Consider the following 24,108-nt stretch of genomic DNA (forward strand, 5'->3'; position numbering starts at 1 on the left):
CGGGGGCCATGTCGACTGGACCACGCACGAGTTGCACACGCTTTGCCCTCCCCAGTCCCCACCCTCAGCTACCTGCCAATGACGTCACCTCCGTGACGCCACCACCTGATGTTGCCTGAGTCACAAGAGACACGTGATACAAACATGCGTGCATCTGACGTCACGCGCTCCGCAACGAACGTCTACGGAAAACAAGGGATAATGTATCGGGGAATTGCTAAATCGCGTACGTTTAAGTTTTGCTTTTATTTTTAGGCGACAAAGCACCATTTATCTAATACATATCCAATGATAATCAACAACCATCTTATCCCTGGTTCATCTTCGCTTTCAGAAGCTTGTAGGATACCAAATATATATAATAGTACTACCTCCGTTTTTTAAAATTCTTTTATCACTCGTCTTATTTAACAAAAAATGTGAAATATTATTTATTTTATTATAATTTATTCTATCAATTAAGGTAGTTCGAACGTGACTTAAAATTTTAGATTTTCGAATAAGACGAGTGCTCAATGTTTTTTTATATAAAAAGTCAACGTCGTCATATATTTCCTTCCTGGAAGAGTAATTAGTTTTCTGTTTTAGGCTATAAGACGTTTTGACTTCTCTCTTATATATTTAAATGTAGTTATAACAAAAGTTAAGTATCTAAAATAAAAAAATGGTTTAAAACATCTCGTAAATTAAGACTGAGGGAGATAGAGCACCAGTTAGCTACCTATACTGGTATACGCGGACCCAAATCCAATAGGACCACAAAATGCATCCCGCGTCAGGCCTATACAAACCAATACACGGTCGTATGTATATATTGCAGTTACTTACAACAAATGTAGTAGTATTACAGCGGCACGTCCTTTTACATTCTTCTTCGAGGAATAAAAGAAAACTAGCCTTTACACTTCACTTCTAAAACCAATTTTAATTAACCTACAACATTAACCAAACACCCAACAACACGACTCCAGCAGATCTACGTTCTTCTTCCAATCAAAGCTAGCATTGGCCGGGTGATTATACACATAAGCAAGAGCAGCGTAGTCCATGACTCTTACGTCCTTTTAGCATTTTTTGAATACATAAGTTTTCTCTACACATACATATGCACCATCTATCTAGATTTTTAAATACATAATTGTCTAAACACAGATATACACCATCTACATATATGATAGAACCTATCGACAGAAAACAAAAAACAGACCTACCATTTACAGCATTAGGTAATGAAGGGGATGATGACGCCTAAAAGTGTGTGAATTAGACAACCTAAAAAAATACTTAAAACTAATAACTTGAATTTTTTATATAGTTATAAACTATGAAATAAATAAAATATATATACATGCAATTGTCATTTTAACTATGTGTGTTCATATCCCTACCGCAACCGCAAAGGAGTCACGCAATCTATGTATCAATCATATCACTTAGCCTAGCAATCTAAACTAGAAAAATAAACACACAAACTAGTTAAATAATAAATAAAGCGTGGAAGCATGATTAAGATAGAGACGCAAACCGACATCAAACATCAACGACTCCGATTTTTTTTAATGAGGTATCAAGAAGCGCGGAAGCTTTCCCTAGTCGTCATTGAAGTGCCTCGCAAGGATGCTTGCGTAAAGACAAAGCTCTCGATCGGATAACTCTGTGAATAAGACCTAGACATTCGCCACACATAAGTGAGTCTTCAGAATGGCCTCTCTCGGACTACTCCCCACCGTTTTCACTATCAAGTTTTTTATCGTAACACGGTGATCCTCGTTCCTTACTATATGATGGTGGCCACACCATAAACACGATTGATATGATCTCACAAGACTACAAGCTTCTTTGAATACAAATATTGGGGGGGTGCAAGCACTCAAGACTTCGAGGTATGCAAATATCACTAAACACTAGGCTTACCTATATGTGTGTTCATATCCCTACCGCAACCGCAAAGGAGTGGTTACACAACCTATGTATCAATCATATCACTTAGCCTAGCGATCTAAACTAGAAAAATAAACACACAAACTAGTTAAATAATAAGTAAAGCGTGGAAGCATGATTAAGATAGAGACGCAAGACAAGATCAACGACTCCAATATTTTTTTAATGAGGTATCAAGAAGCGCGGAAGCTTTCCCTAGTCGTCATTGAAGTGCCTCGCAAGGATGCTTGTGTAAAGACTAAGCTCTCGATCGGATAACTCTGTGAATAGACCTAGACCTTCGCCACACATAAGTGAGTCTTCAGAATGGCCTCTCTCGGACTTACTCCCCACCGTTCTCACTATCAAGTTTTTTATCGTAACATTGTGATCCATGTTCTTTCCTATATGATGGTGGCCACACCACAAACACGATTGATATGATCTCACAAGACTACAAGCTTCTTTGAATAGAAATATGGGGGCGCAAGCACCCAGGATTTTGAGGTATGCAAATATCACTAAACACTAGGCTTGAACTAAGAAAAAGCACATAATTGGCAGTCTATCTAACGTAAGCATTTCATAAAGCAGTTATGCTAATCATCGAGCTTGAGCTATAAGAGATGAGTCTTTTTTGAGTCCACACCCCCCTTATTTGGCCGGTTAAGGTCATGTTTATAGCCCCCCAAGGTGAGAGATATATGTTGGAACATCAAAAACTATCACTGCACACCGTCGAATCGCCTCGCCTGACATGTGCCAGTCCAACCATTGTGTTAGGGTCCACCAACTCAATGGCAACTACTCCCTCCGTTTCGTTTTAGTTGTCGCTGGATAGTACAAAATTGAACTATCCAGCGACAACTAAAAAGAAATGGAGGAGGTATATATCAAACGTAGCCATTGTCAATCGTTGATGCACCCCTATGTAGCGTATAGTCTGACAATCCTTGTCAAACCAGTTCGACACCCTTAAAACAAACCTCTCTAGAACCTTATTGGAGACCGTTAGACTCCATCTCCGGTGATCTGATGCCTCTACACATGCTCGGTCTTTCACTCCTGACTCCTCTAAGCATGGATAGTGAGACCGTTTGATCCGACGCCACGTTCCATTGTTGGTCCAACACTTGATACAATGCTCCTCTGAGCACGAGAAGTAAAATCCTTTATACTACACCATTGTTGGTTCAACGCTCCTGCTGATGCCAACTAGCGTTTACTTGGAGCCTGTTTGATTCATGGATAATTATACCACACTTTATCTAAGGTTAGTCGCTAGAATTGAAGAACTAATCTTAGACACAAAAGTTAAACAGCGAACCAAACATGCCATCGATCATATAGACCGAGGCTCCTCAGGGTCTAACGCCCCACAGGATTGGATGCTCTATAGAATCCTCTTTTACTTTGTTTCTTCATTACCTTCGCCCGATTTGGCTCTATATTATGTATTGGACTTTTGTAGCCTTTTTCAAGTCTTCAATGTTGCTTCTAAAGTCTTGCTTGAGAGGTTGATCATTCGGATCATCACTTTACTTACCTGATTTCAAGTCTACTTTACATCCTTTAAACTACTCCCTCCGTTTCTTTTTATTTGTCGCTGGATAGTACTCCGTTTCTTTTTATTTGTCGCTGGATAGTGTAATTTTGTACTATCCAGCGACAAATAAAAAGAAACGGAGGGAGTATATCAAAAACACTAGTAATCAAACATCAAAATCATACTGCCGAGGATTCATTTTCCTACCATTAATACCATCTAGTGAGCATGACCAGTTGACCCACGATAAACTGAGAATCTCGTCGAGATAATTTTACTCGAGAGCAAAAAGTCACCTACAGCAAGTTATACGTGGCCTTGTTTTTGCTATCCAGCCTATAGGCTAATGGTGTACCTCTCCCCCTGGTCGAGTTCTTCGACGCGGCATTTTTTGTTTAATAATGCAAGCAACTTTAAAATAATATAATGAAATATTAAAACAAGATTCATCAGATATACAATGAAATATATTTTAATAGTGCATTATTTGATATTTAGATATTAATATATATATTTTTCATAAACTTGGTAAACAAATAGAAAAGTTTAACTTATGGCAAAACTAAAACGGCTTATACAATTCGATTCAAAATGAAGAGACAGAGTATATAGTGTTTAGAACAAGCTAATTAGTTTAAAAATAAAGTAATTATCCTGTCATAAACATCTTAACTCAGAAACGAAGGGAGTATTATTTAATAATACTTCAGCCGGTCCCGGCCCTTTTGGAGAAGAGATCGGGACAAGCTTGTGAAAGTTTAACTACGGATAACAACTAAGTTTTAAGATACACAGATCTCTGTTCGAATCTTATGTACTTGCTAGATTTTTATAAATGTAGCCAGATAAAATAATGGTTGAAGTACGCATCCAAAACATCGGGCACTTTTGACCGGACGGAGTACTCGACAACTTCGATCTTCACGTGGAACTGGGCTCACTTTTGTAATATAAAACATGGCCGTGGCAGTTTCATTCAAAAACAGTAGGTTCAAATGGAAATGAAGAACTTTTAAATATCCAGCACAGTTGTGGTTTTTTATTGTCCACACGGCTCTCTCCTTTTCTCTACTTCCCTAATAATTTTTGTGGTCCTCACCTTCTTTCTCTTGAAACTAACATAGCTTCTGCAGATATCACTGTCACCTGCAGGACACCCATTTTTTCATCTGAGCCTTAACAACCATTCTTTCAAACCATACACCAAAGCCACTGTGTTGGGGCTGCTGTAAGGAGATGGTGTAGGAGTATTGGCCAAGAGGCAGGCCCAGGAAGAAATCCATAATCTCGGGCTCACATCTAGGCCCAAAAGCCCAAGGCAATTTTTTTTTTTATTTTTTTGGGGGGTGGGGAGGAGGAGATTAATCATTGGCCATATTGCGTAGGCTAACCTTGTCGAGCTGCCAAACCTAATCCCTCTGGCTAAACACAAAACAGTGTGAATCAGGAGGCAGTGTTCGCTCGAGGCTCGAGCTTTCATGGTAAAAAAGAGAGAAATGTTCCATGCCATTAAAAATACTTGACATGACATGTTCTCCGTTGTATGCTTGTGGCCACTATTTTGTATTTCTGTTGTAACATGTTACAGAATCCCTCCGTTGGCATGATGAGATCACAGAAGTGTCTTTTCAGTACATGTGATACTTGTTGTCTCCAAACTTCATTATCGAGACGTATTTGTAAATAAAAGCTCGTAGATTTTATGAGGTTGTGACTTTGTGAGGCATGTTTGCCTCTAAATAAACTAAATCTTTGAAAGGGTTATTGGTAGTCAGGGTCTCAAAACTCTGGCTGTATCTTGTCCAAAACATGAGTATTTGTGAGTTAGCGGTTCTATTGTTTGATAATAAAAAATGCACGAATATAGACAGCCAATCAAGAGATGGAACACATACCACTCATTTGAAAAATTCGTGGACGCCTACACGCGTATACCTCATGGATGAACCGACGACAAGCAAGCCCTAGCAGATTTGGTACCTGCATGCAAGAACAGTAGGTCCATGAATAAAACACTTGCACCGCTTTTACAAAAAGACAACTTGTACCCCAGTGCACTACTATAGAATAGGATGTGCACAAAGTGACACCAAGGGTACAGTAAGTAGATCCTTTCCACGCCATTCGGAATGGACGAGATAGCTAAAACCAAAAGGTAGTCTAGATTATTGCTGCAAAACGTGTACACCCTGGTGGAAAATAGATGCTTTATTATTTCCAGGATGCACTGAAGCAGAAAATGGTCATCCAGTGGCTAGTTTCATACTGCCATCCATGCATCCACATCAAATAGGGACCGGACCGTCCATTCAAGTCAAGTTGATCAACAGGAGCAGGGCATCCATTCAGTTCGGTTTGATGCTCATAACATCCTTCACAAAAGCAGTGGAAGTATTACAAGAACTAGTGGTTCGGGTGTTTCATCTTTCAATAACTAATTAGTATGATAAATGATTTAAGGACGAGGTAGAGAATTTAAACCAATCTAACCGTTTCATATGCACCATGTGAACTATATCCCCAATCCAAACAATGTAATAAGTAAAGCCTGCGCCTGTACAAGAGTTCGCAACTCCACCCAGGTATGTCAAAAAAAACAATAGTACTGGCCTTGTCAGAAAACAACCCTTTACTAGCTCAGCCCATCCTCAACTGATTTCCCATGCTCGCGACCTCCACAGGGCAGCGCAGTATGGGCTTCCTCTTGCACCATCCTTGGGATACCGTGGAATTAGTCTGACCAATATAGCTTAAATAAGTATAATGCGGCAGTTTGTTCTTGCTGTCCAGCATGTTCGTGCACTCCATATTTTGATATTGATGTAAATCCTGCAAAGTAGACAGAACACTCGAATCACAGCCAAGTCCTTTTCAAGTCCACAGTTGCATGTTTAATGTAGTGAAGCAGCACCAAGGTTTGATCAACAGAGTAGAGATGATCGTTATTCCTATCAGGTGTTTTGTTAATAAAATGGGAAGGAGTTGCTTTCAAAACTCGGTCCGGCAGGGTAAGGCCACCCAGGTTCCCCGTGGGGGCAAGGCTCCGCGGGGATCCAACCTGTTCGGAGCGGGTTCGGGGACGGTTTCTCTGCCCCGAAAATTAATGGGGCGGAGACGGAGAAGAAACTACCCCCACAGGGCTGATTGGGGACCAATAAGAAACCCTAATGTGTATGTGTATTATGTGATTTGTGAGAGTGTCAGATAAGTTGAAATAATTGTGACTTGTGAGTTATGATTTGTAATATAAGGTTGTTACTTGTTAGTTGTTTTAGACTTTTTTATTTTGTTGTATTTTGATAATTAATATATTTGTTGTGTAAAAACCCTAACCCTAATTAGGGTTGGGAGTGCATATATAGTTGGGCCAAGCCCATTACACAGAAGGGTATACAGATAATTACACGGGGACTGACCATAACCTAACACGGGATTCTAACATTTGTAATTGTTATCATACAGTGAATATTTTTTTGTTACAGTATTCTCCATGGGGGCCCAAATGGGGAACAGGCATCCGCGGGGACGGGGATGAGGTTGTCCCCGTTAGGCTAAACAGGGCCCGGGGAATAGGTTTAGGGGAACGGGGCAGGGACGGGGAACTGGTCCCTAGCCCCACCCTATCCCATTGCCGTCCCCGCCAAGCCGTGGTACCAGTCCCGACCGAGAAACCCCCGAACCCTTTGCTCCCATCACTAACGGGTCGGGTCAAGCTGCCCACACAGGTGACAGGTCCAAGGGTGACGCACTGACGCACATCCAAGCCGCAACCCGAGAGCAGAGTGAGGAACAACAAGGGGATTTTTTTAGTGCAGTGCCAGGGGTCGAACCCGTGACCTGGTGCAAGGGACCTCACGTCCTCACCATCTTCACCACTGGGGTATTACCCGGTCTGCAAGTAGGAGTTGCATTCACTAGCCAAGATATTAGATCTTAACTTACATTATAACAATTTCACCAACAATCACTCCCTCCTCCATCTCCATATTTGCAGCTAGTGGCCAATTTATATTTCTACAGAATATTCGGGACATTAAATTCTTGGAAGTCCAAAAAATTATCTGATTTTATCATTTGGAATCCTCAGTCCAGAAATACCAAGAGAGCATGCAACCATGAGATCATGTACAATGACTACACAGGTCGAGATTCCAGGTGACTGACATGTCCCTGGAATTTTTTTTTCGAAAAATGCAGGAGAGCTGCGCATCTTTATATTAAGAAGAAGGGTGTATATGGTATCATAAATGCTCTGGCATTACAATCCCAAATGACCTTTAGAAATATTTAGCACTAATATCAGCACATTGAGATATGAAAAAGTAGGAGGCTAAGCAGTAAGATGATGTGCATCTATATGTTAAGCATAAAAAAATGTATGAGTGGTCTAATCATTAATCAAATATCAATATCATCAGCAATTAAAGGCATATTGGGGTGATGGATAGGCATCAACACAAACATAGAGATAAAAAGGCAGCCGGCTTTTTGTGTATAATAGTAACAACTGAACCATGGAGTACAGGGGATCAGGCTCCAGGGACTCAAGGCTACCTTCCAATAAATCTGAGAATGACAGTTGTACCAAAAGTTCAATTACAATGCAGTTTAATAATCCAACCATGCATATATACCAATTCTAGTAATCTAGTTTAATCCCTGAAAAATAAATTAACAGAAACCACAATACAAATTGGATGCAGTTTGACAAGTTAAATGCTCCATCTCCAATTCAACATTTCGCAATGAATATATACCAATTAAAATTTGGATGAGTCTTGGGGCCCTTTTGGATTGCAAGATTTTTCAAAAAAAAAATGTTCACATGATTTCAATAGGAAGGAAGTTCTCCCATGTTGCTTGTTCGAAAAGAAGACTGAGGATGCCCAATTTGCAAGAAATGGCTTCTACAGTTCTACTGACCTCGATTCCATAGGAATGTAACATTGTGTTAGATATCTTGGAAAGATTAACATAGTTGTAGATATATCTTATTGCAAATTCCCATTGTTTTTTTGTTCCATAGGATTCAATAACCTATTATTAGAAACTATAATCCAGCATTCAAAGTTCAACTCGTGGTAAGAATAGCTGAGCACATGACAAAGAATGATAAAAAAATAATCTATGAATTTCACACTGCAAAAAAAACTATATGAAACCTGATTGATGAGTTGCACACAGCCAAGAATCATAAGTGTTGCAACAACCTCAAAAGATGGCCTTCTTAGTTCATTGATCCACGACACCTAAACAAGCAGTGGACAGTTAGGATAAAAAGGTAGAGTAAAACAGAAGTAATCTCAATGGTAGTGCTCAACTGCTATATTAATTAAATGGAAACACAACAGGTCATTCCTGACCAAAACCATGACTACGAGGAAGACAAGTCACTTTGGGGGGAGGGGGGAATGTATTTCGTGTGAATACAGAAGATATTAACATCTGAATGTTTCCTTCAGAGTTCAGATATGGACTATTTAAATTATTATTATTTAATCTTTCTAGAGCTTGATATCTACAATTTAATTACATCATGTCAGGACATGAAAATAATTACTTTATGTGTCTGCATACTGTTGTGTAAAATGGTTAGAACACAGATAAAGGCAATAGAATATCTGCATGCTATCCAAAGTGCAGTGGTAAACAAAAAATGGCATCAATACAAGTACGAAGTATTATAATCAGGGTTTTGAAAGTCGACGCCTACAACGCGCCTAGTCGCTAGGCCATGCCCTCCCGCCTGGACTAGGGGGGTAGTCGGGCCCCCAAGTCGCTCTGGGCGCCTAGGCGGCGATTCCGCGGCGCCCAGGTGCCCCAGGCGGCGCGGAGGCGAGCTAGGCGCGCGCGAATAATGGCCGCGCGGCGCGCACGGGAAAGAGCGCTCGTGGGAGAGGATAAGGGCGCGCGGGGGAATAAGACGCGCTCCTCCACGCCGGCGACACGGCTGCAGCTCCTCCCGCCGGCGACTGCTTGTTTCCTTCGTATGTTTCCTCCTCCCCTGCTTCTCTCCTCTCCTCTCCTTTGTTTCCTTTCTTTTATGTATATTTCCCGCCACCGACAGCCCCAAGGTCCAAGGTCCGTATGTTTCCTCCTCCCCTGCTTCTCTCCTCTCCTCTCCTATGTTTCCTTTCTTTACTGTATATCAGTTATTCACATATTCAGTTTGTAATTTGTTGATTGATGGCTTGAACTCAGATGACAGAGGGTCAATCTGAAACTGCAAGTGCACCAGAAGGAATTCAGATGATGTGGGATGGGAGTATGGGGTTCTTGTTGATCTAAACAATAAAGACAAGGTAAAGTGCATACTGTGTGACAAACAAATGTGTGGAGGGGTTTATAGGTTGAAACAACATATCGCCCAGGAAGGAAAGAATGCAAAGAAATGCCAGGGCATGAAGACCACCAAAGAGAAGTTGTTGGAGGCTCAAGAAAAGTGCAAGAAAGCACTAGATGAAGCAAAAAGGAAAAGGGAGGAGAAGATTGTTCGTGAGCTAGAACTTAGAGAGGAAGTTCATGTGTCTAGGGTTGGAGGATCAGAGGAAGTGACTTGTGTTGGAAGTTCAGAGCCTCACAAATTAGGCCCCATGGACAAATGGACAATAGCTATTGATCCTACAGCAACCAAATCTGAATCTTTGATTCAACAGAGGCTGAACAAGGAACTTTGGAAAGAAAGATTACATGAGGTGCATAAATATATTGCAAGATGGGCCTTTAACCATGGTAATTTCCTTGTTGTTTTTTAATTTCAGATTTCAATTTCATCAGATTTCCTTGTTGTAGTACTGAACTGAACACTGATTTCCTTTTTTTGTAACATGGACAGCAATATCATTCAATGCATGTGACAAACGATGAGTTCAAGCAAATGTGTGAAGCAATTGGACAATTTGGGCCTGGAATTGAACCTCCAACTATGTTTGACCTGCGAGGGAGATTGTTGGAAGAAGAATATGCAAGAACCAAGAGTTTGCTGCAAGAACGTGAAGCCGAGAAGATGAAGAATGGGTGCTCTATTATAACCGATGCTTGGTCAGATAAGAAGAGGAGAAGCATAATGAATGTGTGCACTAATTGTGCTGATGGAACTAGTTTTATTTCCTCAAAAGAGATGTCAGATGTGTCACACACAAGTGAAGTGATCTTTGAACTAGAGGACAAAGCAATCGAAGACATTGGTCCAAATGATGTGGTGCAAGTTGTGACTGACAATGCTTCTAACAACATGGGAGCAAAGAAACTACTGCATGTGAAGAGACCACGTATCTTTTGGACCTCTTGTGCATCTCACACAATTAACTTGATGCTCCAAGGAATTGGCAACATGCCTCAGTTCAAGAAGGTAATTGACCAAGCAAAGGCATTCACCATATTTGTCTATGGGCACACAAGAACACTAGAGTGCATGAGATACTTCACTGAGGGGAAAGAGATAGTAAGGCCAGGAGTGACTAGGTTTGCTTCAAACTATCTAACTTTGGACGGCATACAAGAGAAGAAGGACCAGCTAAGAAAGATGGTGGTTCATAGTAGGTGGAACTCACTGAAGGATGTGAAATCAAAGAAGGGAAAAAATGCCACAACAACTATATTGAATCCAAGCTTTTGGAAGGATGTGAAGTTGACATTGGAAGGATGCCGCCACCAGAGGGAAAAAATTACTGATGTTCTCTTGTCTAGTGATACAACTGAAGCTCAAGGTTTCCTCCAAGAGAATGGAGATGATTGTGCATTAGTTTCCTTTAGAGATGAGGAAGATGAGGAAGAAGTCATGGAAGGTACATGGATACCTTGGTATGTGCTTGGAGATGCAGTGGGAGCAGAAGAACAGCTAGAGCTGCGTAGAAGTGCAAGGGTGAGAGCTCAATGAAGAAGAGTTTGATGAAGATGAGGATGAGTATGAGATGGATGAACCCTAAGTGTGAGCCAGCTTCATGTCATGTTTTAGCTTTTATTATGCATCCATGTATCTTTAACTTGTGAACTTAGAACTCCTGCTGTGTGCTTGTGTTTTGTGTTGTGACTTGTGAATTGTGAGAACTGAATCATGTGATGTAAGGTACTGCTACTGCCTACTGCTAGTCTGCTATGCATTTTATATGTGTTGCTGCCTGCTGTCCCTTCGTGTTTGTGATTTCAAAAGGCTATCCTATGTTGTTGATCAGTACTTAATGGATGGGAGAAGGGTCAGACCTCAGATAAGTATCTAACTTGCTATTTCCTTTTTTTTATCACTTGTATTGATGCCCAATTGCATCTAAAAGTGTTGTCCACTTCTATTGCAGCAGTGCTTGAGGATTCAGTGATCAGCAGATTTGCAAGGACAAAGGACCTAAGGTATATCTACTGGTCCTTCCCTATTTTTTATCTATAAATGTATATATTATATAAGTTGGCAAAACGCCTAGGCTAGCCTAGGCTAGGCCCTAGGCTAAGGGTCATCGCCTAGATTCCGCCTAGCACCTAGAAAAACTTTGATTATAATCTCGCATTATAAACAGTTTAGTACGAAAATCATTTTATGTTGGCTCCGATTTTTTTATTATGTAGACATGCAAGTAGTGCCAATAACATCAATAATACTACAAGGGTGGCCAAATTTAATACCCGTAACACCATTTGCAACACATTATCTTATTAAATAGGTCTCAGCTGACAAAAAAGAAAAGCCTTCTGCCTCCTGTATAGTGATTAACAGATTTACCTCCGAGAACCACAATGGCACGGTATCTTTTTTTCCTCCAATGGAAATTTGTAATTATATGTGATTTCCTCACCGGCATATATACGCCTCTTTGCATAAATGAAAATCTTCTTCTGTCCATCAACAGTGATCACCTTTGTGTAGCAATTTGGCTGGCACGAAAAATATGAAACAGCTACTTAGCATTTTGCAAGCATCACATTGAATAATCTTTTCTTGAACACTTACCTCACAAGAATGATTTATGAACCTTGCTAACCCACCACGCTTAGTGGCATCGACCTGCATAAATTAAGATACTTGGGCAATGAACACTAAAATGAAAAACACAAGGTGGAATAAAAAACTGACAGCCTTTTCTTTTTGTTGCAGCTTGAGATTACATAGAACTATAGCACTACGAATACGTTACCATCCATCCAAAGAAGCAGCCCCAGAGTTTATTGTTCAAATAATAATAATAATAATAATAATAATATGGCTCCCAATCAAGTAAAGAGTTCCTTTATGCTCTGGCTAACCATTTTTGCACATTTTGTTTATTTTGTACCCCTTGAAATAATACACGAGTTTCTTATTCTCATAATCGACGAAAAAAATGAAGACACCAAAGCAAACCGCATTAAATGAGGAATGATCTGCATCACCCACCACAAAATCATCATCCAAGCGAAAGAGGTAACTGCTTCCAATCCCACTCTTCTCATATTGAGACTCACGTATGTCAGATACCTATAGGGTACAAATCATTCTTTAACAAATTGCTCAAAACAAGCATATCGGTGAAAGTGAAACACTTGGTTGATTGAATAATGATGATTACCCGCCGGTGAATCAGTTGACCAACATATTCTATTACAAAGTCTTCTGCTTCGATCGACTCAAGTGCGACCAGACCCCAATCATGGATCTTGCTCCTTTGAAAACGCAAACGCTTTTTCCTTGCCTGCACATCAAGAAACGCATAAATGAGAATCACCAGAACCTCCTAGAAACAGAAATATCAGAATCAGAATATATAGTTCTGTTTTACCTTCATTTGGGTAATTTTCAGCAGTTCAGAACCTTCAGCGGCTGCTAACAGATTTCGCAGTTTAACCCGATTTGTTCTTGCAGATGAAACCTTTGCTTGAGAATTTTTCCACACATTATCATTTGAGGCAGAAAGAATAGTCCGAACATGGTACCCTCTCACACGAGCCCTTTCCGACGGAGTAGCATTCCGTGCCCAATTGCGCCACTCCCATCCATTAATGGAAGCTCTAGCACAACCATCTGATTCTGGGCATGAGATCACCGGTTTTACCTTCTGACTGGTCTCACTGGAAATGTTCCTGCCCTTTTTTTTCTTGACATGTTTCGTGAGCATACTATTATTCGCCACATTATCATTCACCGTAGGTGTCCTGTTAGCAACCATATGCTTCTTAGTTGGATGAGATGACCTGGCTCCTGGAAAGGAAAGACATATCTCAAATATATGTATGAGGATAAAAAACGTGAACATATCATGTGCAATCAGCCATGTTGGTGCAATCAAACGATCTGGTAAATCCAATCAAAATCCAACAGTCACTGCTATTTTATATTGAACCCTTCCAACTGAAACCTAGTAGCTATTTTACATTTAACCTCTTCCACCTAAAATAGCAGTCACTGTTGGATTTTGATTAATGATTAGATGCACCAAATAGCTTGATTGCATGGTTGCAACAACATGATTGATTGCACAAATGCACAGGATATGTCCCTAGAAAAAATAGATCATAAGACTTACTTTTTGGCACCTCACTGGAAAGGAGTGTCAGATCTTGCTGGATATTCAAATCATAAGCATCATTAGCCACAGTTTTGGCTCCTTTTTCGGAGGGCTTGTCCACAAATGAAACTCTCTTTGATGTCAAAGATTTGTTTGGTTCTTGGATATTTTTCACATAAATCTTGCGGTCAACAAGCTGACAGAGAGGTTTTGAAAGCTGCTCGTCCATTGAGATTTCCACTGGTCTTTTTGATGATTTTGCTTGACATGTTTTCTCGAATTTCCTCTTCCTGTAGTATGTTTTTTCTTTGAGTTTTGATGATCCGTCTGCGCTTTTAGGTACAGCATTTCTCCTGGTGTACCATGAGCCCAAGCACTTGCTAATTGTATCTGAGAAGAGATATGTCCACTCTCTCACGACATTCTCATGTAGTTTTTGCCGACAGAGAGCCAATGTTATATATCTAGAAATCAAAGGAATAGAGTTCACTGACTTTGAAGGCTGATATATATTTTTGTCCATAAGTGGTAAAGGGACTAAGCCAGTCTCCATTCCAGGAGGCACTTCATCAAATTTCTCATCCAATTCTGCTGTCTTACATATGTTCATCTTTTCAAATACCCTTGCATACGACATGGATAAGTGCTCTTCCACTGCACACACATTACAAGGGCATAATAAAAATGCAATCAAGCACAACACAGGTAAGAATGGAAAAACATAACAGAAGGACGCTGTTCATTTACCATGATAAGTGGTCATTTTATCTGTTGCCATTTCAGCAACAGTTGATGTTTCAACTGAAGTCGGTTCAGTTCGACTGGTTCTTGTAGCTTCAACGGTATTCAGCTTTTCATCTACAGTCATTTCAAGTGGACTGGTTCTTGTGGACGTGGCTATTTCAACAATATTCAGTACATCGCCTCCAGTCATCTCAATGGAATTGGCTGTTTCATGCATAGACGTTTCGGCTGAAATGGGTGATTCTGGTGCGTGTATAGGAGTACCAATCTGTTCCTGTGATAAACATTTACCGAAACAGATCGTGAGAATTCAGGGTGCAGGGACATTAGCAGTAATCAGGATAAATTCCTTTTTGTTATCAGCTCACCTGATCAATATTGCTTTCAAGTCCAAAGCATAAACAATTTGTTATATCGTCTGCAATAACCTCCTCAAAATAGTGAAATAAAGATTGCTTCGATGAGATATATAGTTCATTTGCCAGCATCCTCTGGACTACTGCTAAGGGGCCAGAAAATAATGTGGTACTTGATTCAGACTTCCCATCCAACTTAGCACTTCCATTAACTTCTAATAGGGATGGAGAGAGGGAGCTCTCAGGAGATTTCCAACATGGTCCAAATCCAGGTGGAAAGTCCATGTCACATTCAGTAGCATCTAAATCCTGCAAAACCATGAAAGTATCACAACATATCAGCTTTGAAATAATAACCAAAGGTTTATAAAAACACTAAAGCACTCTTATCAAGAAAAAAAACACATTCAGCCCCAGTGAAAACACCTTTGGTGACAATTCATGACTGCCTTGGGCTTTTATGTTATCATCAGAGATGACGGAAATACTTGTAGAGGGCAGATTCAATATACAATTTCTCTGTAACCATACATCACAGTAGTCCATAACACGTTCAGACAGTATTTCGTCCCATACATTATTCATGGATTCGTGATAGACTGTTTGCCAAACTGCTGATACTATATCAGCAAATTTACCATGCACTGCTGTAGATTGAATTTCCGCTAAACAATCCACCTGGGATGTATTATAGGAGTTTCCTTTTTTTGGAATAGTAGACAATGTGTTAACTTTGACCTTAGCCGTGGAATCCTTCTTGTTGCTCACACTGCCAGACTGCAAACAACAGCGGAACTAGTTCAGGTTATTTAAGGCTGAAAAGGAAAAGTAAGATGCAGCTCTCTCCTTAGACAAACCCCTCATAAATAAAACAAACCTTAGTAACTTGGTTCTTAAGTTTTGCAGCAAGTTGCTTCTCAGTCTTCTTGGAAACAATTAAATCTGGAAGTATAGAGCTGAATATTTCATCGATTAAAACCCTGCGAGCTGATTTCATAATCCCTGCATGCAGCTGATGGCTAACATCATCAACCATGTCACCCACTAAGCCATTCAATGATGCAGACTCGTTAGCTGTGGCCTCCGAACGCTCTGTGTGTTCCCCACTCCACATACCCATCAGTGATACAAGTGTGAATGGGCCAAATTTGCCATCAACATGGTAAATCTGAGTAAAATTATCAGATATTCAGATTGTAAACTATGTTCAGAAATCAGAACTTATTTCATAAGTTAGCACATGAGTTAGGAGGAAAGGTGTAGTATGAGAGTGAAGAATCTAGATGCACATCAAGTGTATAGATTATCGTAAATCAGGAACGAAAAGCAGGGAAGACTTCCACGAATTTCAACAGAATCTTATGTCAGTTTTTCTCATCCATCGTGTAAATCTTATTCAACCTTGCTGGGTTAACAGATAGTATGTACTTGCCAAGAATGAAAATAATAATATTGTACTATGGTATGCAGTATGCTAATCTAACATAAAGTGCCAAGGTAACTCATGGTAACAAAATGAACCAAATTTTAAGAGTTTTTTCCAATGAAAGAGAGAAACGCCTCCAACTATTACAGATTAGGATATCCGATATCCAACAGCCTAATATTCTTGAACCGTTAATAGATGTGACCAAATCATAGGGAAGTGTCTCACTCACAAAGGAAGTGTTGCATTACATAGAAGCAATCAAGAATGTCATAATTCACACATGTGTACACAGTACACACTTTTTGCTGACGTGAAGCATTAATGTGATCCAGAAGGTGATAGTTTCATATCTGATTTCCATACCATTGAAAGATCTTGGATATAGCTATTGTGATGCCAATAGGAAAGTTCAGCAAGAGAATGTGGCCCTTGTCGGCAACCTTCTGCATCCTCAAACATCCAGCATGATTCTTCACTTGAAAGAGACTAACAGGGAGGAAGCAAGAACCAAAGCAGTCAGGAAGGCAGGCAGGCTAAGGATGACACGAACAAATATAGACAGAAGGGCAAGCCATACATCTGGAAAAACCATTTTAGCATGGGAAGTCACTCTCTCTGTCTCTGTCGATACATTTGGGGTGGAAGCCACGGCACCGACATTCCATTGTGAAAGGAATTGTTTCAGAAAGATCAATTGCACAGGATCGACTGTTTTCCCACCAAAAACAGCATAGATAGCAAGGCTTTGAGGCAAGAAACCACTAGATAGCCCCTCATACAGTTGTTCAGGCAGGTAAGGTCCGCACATCTGTCCATTCCCGCTCATATACATGCAGCCTTCAAAATGTTGGTGTTGCAAGTATGTGCCCTGTGCCCCATTTTGACCAGATGAATGGCTAATCCCAGATTGTGGATAAATCACACCATTGTTACCAGTGGAACAGGTGTATTCTTGCATTGCAGCAAACACACCAGTGTGTTGTGTTTGATCACCACAATCGGAAGGCATGTGATGCCACTCGGAGCACCTGATAAATCACACAGGAAAGCATTAAAAACTACCTTTTAATAGAAATACAAGGAAGGATAAAAGGCGGAAGCGACAGGATTGTCAGTGAAGTTTTGTACTCCCTCCATTCTTTTTTATTTGTCGCGGTTTAGTTAAAAAATGAACTAGCGGGCGACAAATATTCGAGAACGGAGGTAGTACCACTCAATCAAGTCCCCCAGTGAATCATCACATATTGGCACGCAACAGCCGAGGGGTTCACCATCCGATGACTCGGCTGCCAACAACTTTACGCGCTTCCTTCCAGTGACAGCGTAAGAGCAGCCAAAGCCTGACACCATTGGTTCAGCATCCAGGCCCTGATCACAAGAATAACGGCACATATGTATCAATCGAATCACTTAGCTTAAGTTGGAAAAATAGTTGATGCCTGGTCTGCTGTTATGTGCATTAGCGTGCCTTGATGTATTAAACATGCGACGGGTTTTGCATTATTTTTGACACTGCATATACTTAGTGGCGTTGCCAGTGAACTTGGGCACCGAGGGCCAAGCAAATGCGTAGTATAGGAAACAGGAATTGGGGATCGTGACATATAGGCAGTGCCGTGGCCGGTGAATTCGCACAGGGCCACATACGTTGTACGTGCTAGAAATCACGAATTGGGGGTTGTGGCAGTGTGCAATTGGAGTTGAAAAACAGATGCAAATACCTGCTCTTCTGCTGCTGCCAGCCGCCCGGGGCGCCGAACTCGAGCTGGAGACCGTCGCCTGTCCTGTGCGCAAATGAGCAACGTCGGCCGGCAGGCCGCAGCCGTATCAGTACGGCACGAGCACGGCCTCTAGGATTTGCCCGCGCGGACGCGTCGGTCCAATTCGACCCCAATACGCGACCTGTCCGCGCTGATTTGCCTGCCCGCCGCTAGCACTGATTCGCTGCGCTGACCCTCGATTTGCAAGCGCCGGCGTCCAGCGCTAGCCGCTATGGATCTGGTGGAGTGACAGGAGGCGGCGGGGGCGGCGACGGCGACGACGGCCGAGCAGGGGATTCCGATTTCCGCGACAGGAGGAGCGGAGGACAAGGACCGCTGAGTGAGGAGGGTGCGATGGGGAGTGGCGAAGGGGCGACGCGAGGAGGGCCGCCGGAGCTAGCACCTTTGATGGGCTGGCGGTTGAAGCTATTGGGCTTGGGCTACACAAATTCATGAGGTCAATGAGGTCGTTAGGAAGAGAGGGAGATCTGTTTATCCCAGTGACGTGTCAATATGGATTAGAGAGATATGGCACTGTTTGTTTCGGCTTTTCGCAGCTTCTGGCCACCAAAAGCTGCTGCGGACTGCCAAACACTCAGTTTTTCAGCCAGCTTCTATAAAATTCGTTTGGATAAAAACCATTCAAAATCAACATAAACATATAATCGGTTGAGTCGTCACAATAGTAGTAATCCGTCACTTTATAGATCCTGAGCCCCATAGACAATTTTATCTTCCTCCGCACGTAATCCTAATGATACTCAGATTCTCTAAACAGTCAGATTCTCCCTACAGCTAGATTCTCGGAAAAGCTGGTCAGAAAAAAGCTTAACCAAACAGGCCCATGTTCATTAGCACAATACACTTATACACATTCATTCTTGAATATTTATCACTCACTAGTTTATTTATGAGCTAAACCGCGATAAATAAAAAAGAACGGAGTGAGTATAATTTAGCTAGGATTTTAAATAAACACTTTGTCTAATTTGAGAAATACATCGGCCACAACTTGCATGTGTTAATTCTGACCTGCACATAGCGACACTACGCATGACTGAAAAATTCCACATTGTCCAGAGTGCCAAGGTTTTCTAATGCTCACAAGAAAATGAGACATACATTGTCTTTTGCTATATTATAGTGTACTAATATAACTACACCCTACAAATTACAAAAAACGATCTTCTCAGATATATCCCATTGACAGTAACATTCCAAACATCTAAACCGGACACAATGCTTTCATTGAGATGTATGTAAGTTTCAGACAAAAAGTGATCCATTCACAACAATGAACTTTCAATGAATAAATGGATTACTTGAACCACCATCTCACCGGTATAGGGCTGCAAACCCTCAAATTGAGAACAATTGAGCCTCGATCCAACACCGCAATCTTCCATCTCCCCTACCAGGTACTCAAACAAGCATGACACCTATTTTAGGAGGTACTACTTGAGTTGATATGGCAGAACACCTATTAGAGAGAGATCCATCAGTGCATGCAAACAAGTGGAATTGAGTGGATTGATGGGCTAAAACGAATGTTTATTTTAAAACAAATTATATTTTGAGACGAATGTGTATTAGGCTATTCACAATGGTGGTTTCATGGGGTGTTTCATATATTAATTAGTCTGCCACATCAGCTATTTTGATGACATGTCACATCATTTAAGAAGGAAGAGTTTCATGGAGTTTCATGGGGATGAAATCATGTTAACTCGTTTTCAAGATATTGGAAACTGTGTGAAACCTCCACTGAGAGTGTTTTGTTTCATCTTCATATAATTGAGTAAATCCTATTGGTTATTTATATACAATATTTAAGAAGTATGTTGACATATGAAATAGTGAGATGAAACTCTCTATTGAGAGAGAGTATTTCATTCATCCATAAATCTGATGTGGCATTTTTGGAAACAGAGACATGAAATCCCCATTGTGAGTAGCCTTAGGTATCGTAAATATTAATGTGTGTGCGTATATGATTAAATTTAAATTTGTTTAGTCGTTATATATACCGGGTGTAGGATGATTACCAGCTGACGTGGATTGCTATGCACTTTTTTTTATTGACTTCGTCTATCGACTAATTGCAGAGTCTGAACTCTGAAGGTATGTTTGCATGCGTACAGGCCATACGAGAGACGACACGAGAGAGACGACGAGAGCAACACCCACGACATGGATAAATGATGCCACATAACACAATGCGGCCGGAGGCCCCAAGGAAGTGAGTGCGAAACCCAGCCGAGGGCCGGCCATGTCCGACTCGTCGTCGTCGCCTCCGCCGGAGCAGGAGTTGCTGCTGCCGACTGACCAGTCCTCGTCCTCGTCCTCCTCCGACGACGACGGCGGCCTCATCAGCATCCCAATCGCAACCTACCGCCAAGCCTACGGTGAAGAAGGAGTGGAACGTCGTCGTCGTGCCATCGTGGCCATGCCACCCGCTCCCGCGCTGTTCGTGCCCTGGATCGCCCTCGGCGGCGGCGGTGAGGCTCCGGCGCCGGCAGCGTCCATCGAGGCCGTGCCCACGGTGGAGGTGTCGGAGTCCGGCGAGACCTGCGCCATCTGCAAGGAGGACCTCCCCCTCGCGGCGGCCGCTAGAAGGCTCCCGTGCCGCCACCTCTACCACTCCCCCTGCATCGTGCCGTGGCTGGAGCTGCGCAACTCCTGCCCCATCTGTCGCTGCCGCCTCCCCTCCGAGCACGCCGAGCCAGCAGGGGAGGTGGCGACGCCGACGCCGGCGCCGGAGCAGGACCCGCTGCCCGCTGCTCCCGCTGATCTGCAGCTCCCTGACTGGGCTGCTGTCGGTGGTGCAGAAGTAGAAGAGACGATTGTGCTGCCGTCCGTATGAGCCTGATTTCTGCAATCTTCTTCGATGTCCCGTCGTTAATTAGCTACATACTGCGTCTTGTATTTTGCTAGCAAATGGGTCGTGGTTTAAGGCCCCGTTTGGTTCATGCATACCTCATTTCTAGAATTTCATAATCAACCAAACGACTCTTGAATTTGCATTAGATTTTGTCCCAGAATTTGACAATCTCACTATAAGTGGATAATGTGATTTACACCGGATTATGTGTAGTATTCAAATTCTTAAAATCTGTGTGGACAATGAAGCGAGCAAATGGTATTTGCTTCGGCTAATGGTATTTTTTGTTAGGAATGGAAATGGTGATGCTTTAGCCATGGTAACACCAGTGTTAAATGTTTTGGGCATGGTTGCGACCAGGGTTTACAATTCCGGTTTTTTTTTAAAAAAAAATTGCCACTCCCCATAGAGCAAGAAACTTCAGATCAAACTAAAATAATTCAAAATTTTCAAATCTTTTTAATATGACCTTTTAAATAGAATCTGGCGTGTTTAGTGTTGCAAGGGGATTATTGCAGTGATCTGAAATGCGTGACAAGGCTTTTTGAATCATTTTTGTGTGGATTAGGGCGGGAGGCTAAATAACCGGATACGACTGATTTCCGTGGGCGTCTCTTGTGAGATGAGCATGATACCTTACAACCTTTCTTTAGAGCCACACACGCCTTTATTTTATTTGTACTTTTTTTGCAATCTTCAAAAATGGTTGGTTATTCAATATGAACTAACTCATTGATGACCCATTGAGAAATGCACAGCTTGATATTATGAGAATAAGCATATGCTAATAAGATTTGTATTGCTTCCAATCTTGCAACCGTGCCATATCTTATCTCTCTCTAAAATCAAGGCTTTCCACTTGTGTGTACCCTTGTGCAACTAGTCTTGCTTTGTTTATTACTACTATGTCATCTTCACTTGTTCTTGAAAACACACTTGGTTCCAATTGTATTGTAGTCCTTGTACCTAAAACTAATTCGCATACTCCCATTTCTTATGAAATTACTGAGTTCTTCACGCATGTCATTTCGTGTAAAAGGCAAGAACTATTTTGGAACAAAGAGAGAGTAGTAAGGCCCCGTTTCAATCTCACTGGATAAACTTTAGCTTCCTGCTAAATTTTAGCTATATGAATTGAAATGCTAAAGTTTAGCTTCAATTAACACCATTAGCTCTCCTGTTTAGATTACAAATGGCTAAAAGTAGCTAAAAAAGCTGCTAAAGTTTATCTCGCGAGATTGGAACAGGGCCTAAGTAGTCGTTGATGATCATTATTGAAGTATGTATAAACTGGGTACGGTGACCCCCCAAACCGCCACAAAGTTTGCCGTGTATGCTCTCAATTGCACGTGCATGCCAGATCGGTTGCAGATGGAATTGATGTTGCAACCATAATTTGGAAAAAGGGACATGTATGTATGAAGTGGTAATATACCAATGTTAGGGTGTTTGGAGCAGGCCGGTTGTAATGCTTACCAAATTCGAATACTACGTAAGAGAGATAATTAGGGTGTTTGGGGGCAGGCCGGTTGTAGATGCGGGCCAAATTCGAATATTAGGGTGTTTGGAGCAGGCCGGTTGTACATGCTTACCAAATTCGAGTCATTGGAATAGGCCGGTTGGAGACTCATATCGCTTGATTGGTTTACTGATCCCGCGCACCCGGTCCACACGAGCCTAGCCAGATACGGTCATTTTTGACATATGTGCAGATGCTGGTAAATGACCTTAGAATGACTTAATTTGAATCAACTCATGCAACCACTGTTCCTCACTTCCTTGTGTACATACAACCAAACAGACACTTAACCAAAGTCAACACACGTGATGATTCAAGATGGAATTGTGCGGGTATAGATGGTCATTTGGCACTAACACGATAGGCCAGCTCAGGTATGACACGAAAAAGCACGACCCAGGCACGATCCGGCCCGGCTAGTATAGTGACGTGCCTGGGCCACCATCTCGACCCGTAGTGCTGGCACGGACACGATACAGGTACATTTTTTATTTTAAAATTAATAGTTTACATATACTAAATATAAGAATTCAAAATATAACAGAATGAAACTACAACCGCATTGGCTAGTTAGTGTGTTTAAGTCTCTCATACAGTTGTGTGTTCAAGCCTGCATAGCTACACAATTTTTGATGAATTATATAATATAATCAAATGGACAACGTGCTACCGAGCCGTGCCTGGACCGCTACCACGGCACGTGGGCCCAACGGGCCATGTCGGGTCGGTCCATTTGACCATCTATAGGTACGGGTAAAGTCATTAGAGAGATAATTCACCTAGAATCCTTTTGCAATCTGGGACATATTGTAGATACTTTGATACCCTAATTTTCGATATTTGAGGCTCAAAGTTTCAAGCCTCGTCAGTCAGGTTCGCAGAAGATCTCTCTCTCTGTATGCGCTCGCTCACCAACTGCTGCACATGGGAGAAAGAACTGATGGACTCTATTCTGCGTGCAGGCATTCCCTTATCTCCTGTCGCAATCAGTTGGTATCCTAGGCTTACACGTATGCCACTCATGTGGTTTCGCAGGAATCCTGAAGGGCAGCATATCACCTAGTTTTGTTCTCTTGTCTAGGTTGAAAATGACGGTGGTCCACAAAACTAGTTCGAGGCTACCATTAGTCTCAGTGGAACTATCAGTACATGGGATGTTCATATTATGAAGTGTCTAGAATCCCTCAACACATAAAATGGGAATTTTTTTTTGACGGTCAACGGGGGTGAAGATCGAGCGTCCCCAAACATGCATGTTCTTTGACAATCATTTGATGTTTAATCTAATTGTTGTTCAACAGGCTTCATGTGTATCAGTGTTGGCACCTTTTTGGGGCGCCAATCACTCAACAAGAACCAGCGGCGGTGCTCTCTGTTCAGACGCGGACGGTCCGCGGCACAGGACCAGACGGTCCGCGACCTGGCGCAAGGCTAGGGTTCCCTGCCTGACGGCCGGACAGTCCGCGCCCTAGGGCCGAACG

At 41.8% G+C, this 24,108-nt stretch overlaps 1 protein-coding gene across 18 annotated transcripts; it reads right to left on the minus strand.

Annotated features, from left to right (window-relative positions):
• Positions 1 to 782: 782 nt before the first annotated feature.
• Positions 783 to 18,690, minus strand: LOC103642258 (histone-lysine N-methyltransferase ATXR7). 18 transcript variants are annotated; one of them, XM_035963314.1, is made up of 19 exons: positions 18,189 to 18,690; positions 17,678 to 17,835; positions 17,045 to 17,495; positions 16,831 to 16,953; positions 15,916 to 16,206; positions 15,465 to 15,815; positions 15,051 to 15,347; positions 14,686 to 14,956; positions 13,957 to 14,592; positions 13,213 to 13,631; positions 13,003 to 13,125; positions 12,831 to 12,911; positions 12,408 to 12,461; positions 12,180 to 12,331; positions 8,629 to 8,715; positions 5,957 to 6,295; positions 5,733 to 5,838; positions 5,362 to 5,446; positions 783 to 5,257 (listed from the first exon to the last, which is right to left on the minus strand). In XM_035963314.1, the coding sequence occupies exons 2-15, from the start codon at positions 17,815 to 17,817 to the stop codon at positions 8,694 to 8,696; spliced, it is 3,411 nt and encodes a 1,136-aa protein (XP_035819207.1). In that variant the 5' UTR covers positions 17,818 to 17,835; positions 18,189 to 18,690; the 3' UTR covers positions 783 to 5,257; positions 5,362 to 5,446; positions 5,733 to 5,838; positions 5,957 to 6,295; positions 8,629 to 8,693. The 18 variants fall into 18 exon arrangements, with proteins under 18 accessions (XP_035819207.1, XP_035819208.1, XP_035819214.1 ...); XM_035963315.1 differs by lacking the exon at positions 5,733 to 5,838; XM_035963321.1 differs by lacking the exon at positions 5,733 to 5,838 and adding an exon at positions 7,409 to 7,480 and having other exon boundaries at positions 783 to 5,446; positions 6,077 to 6,295; positions 18,189 to 18,606.
• Positions 18,691 to 24,108: the final 5,418 nt, after the last annotated feature.

Source organism: Zea mays, chromosome 10 (genome assembly GCF_902167145.1).
Source record: "Zea mays cultivar B73 chromosome 10, Zm-B73-REFERENCE-NAM-5.0, whole genome shotgun sequence".
Lineage (NCBI taxonomy): Eukaryota > Viridiplantae > Streptophyta > Magnoliopsida > Poales > Poaceae > Zea > Zea mays.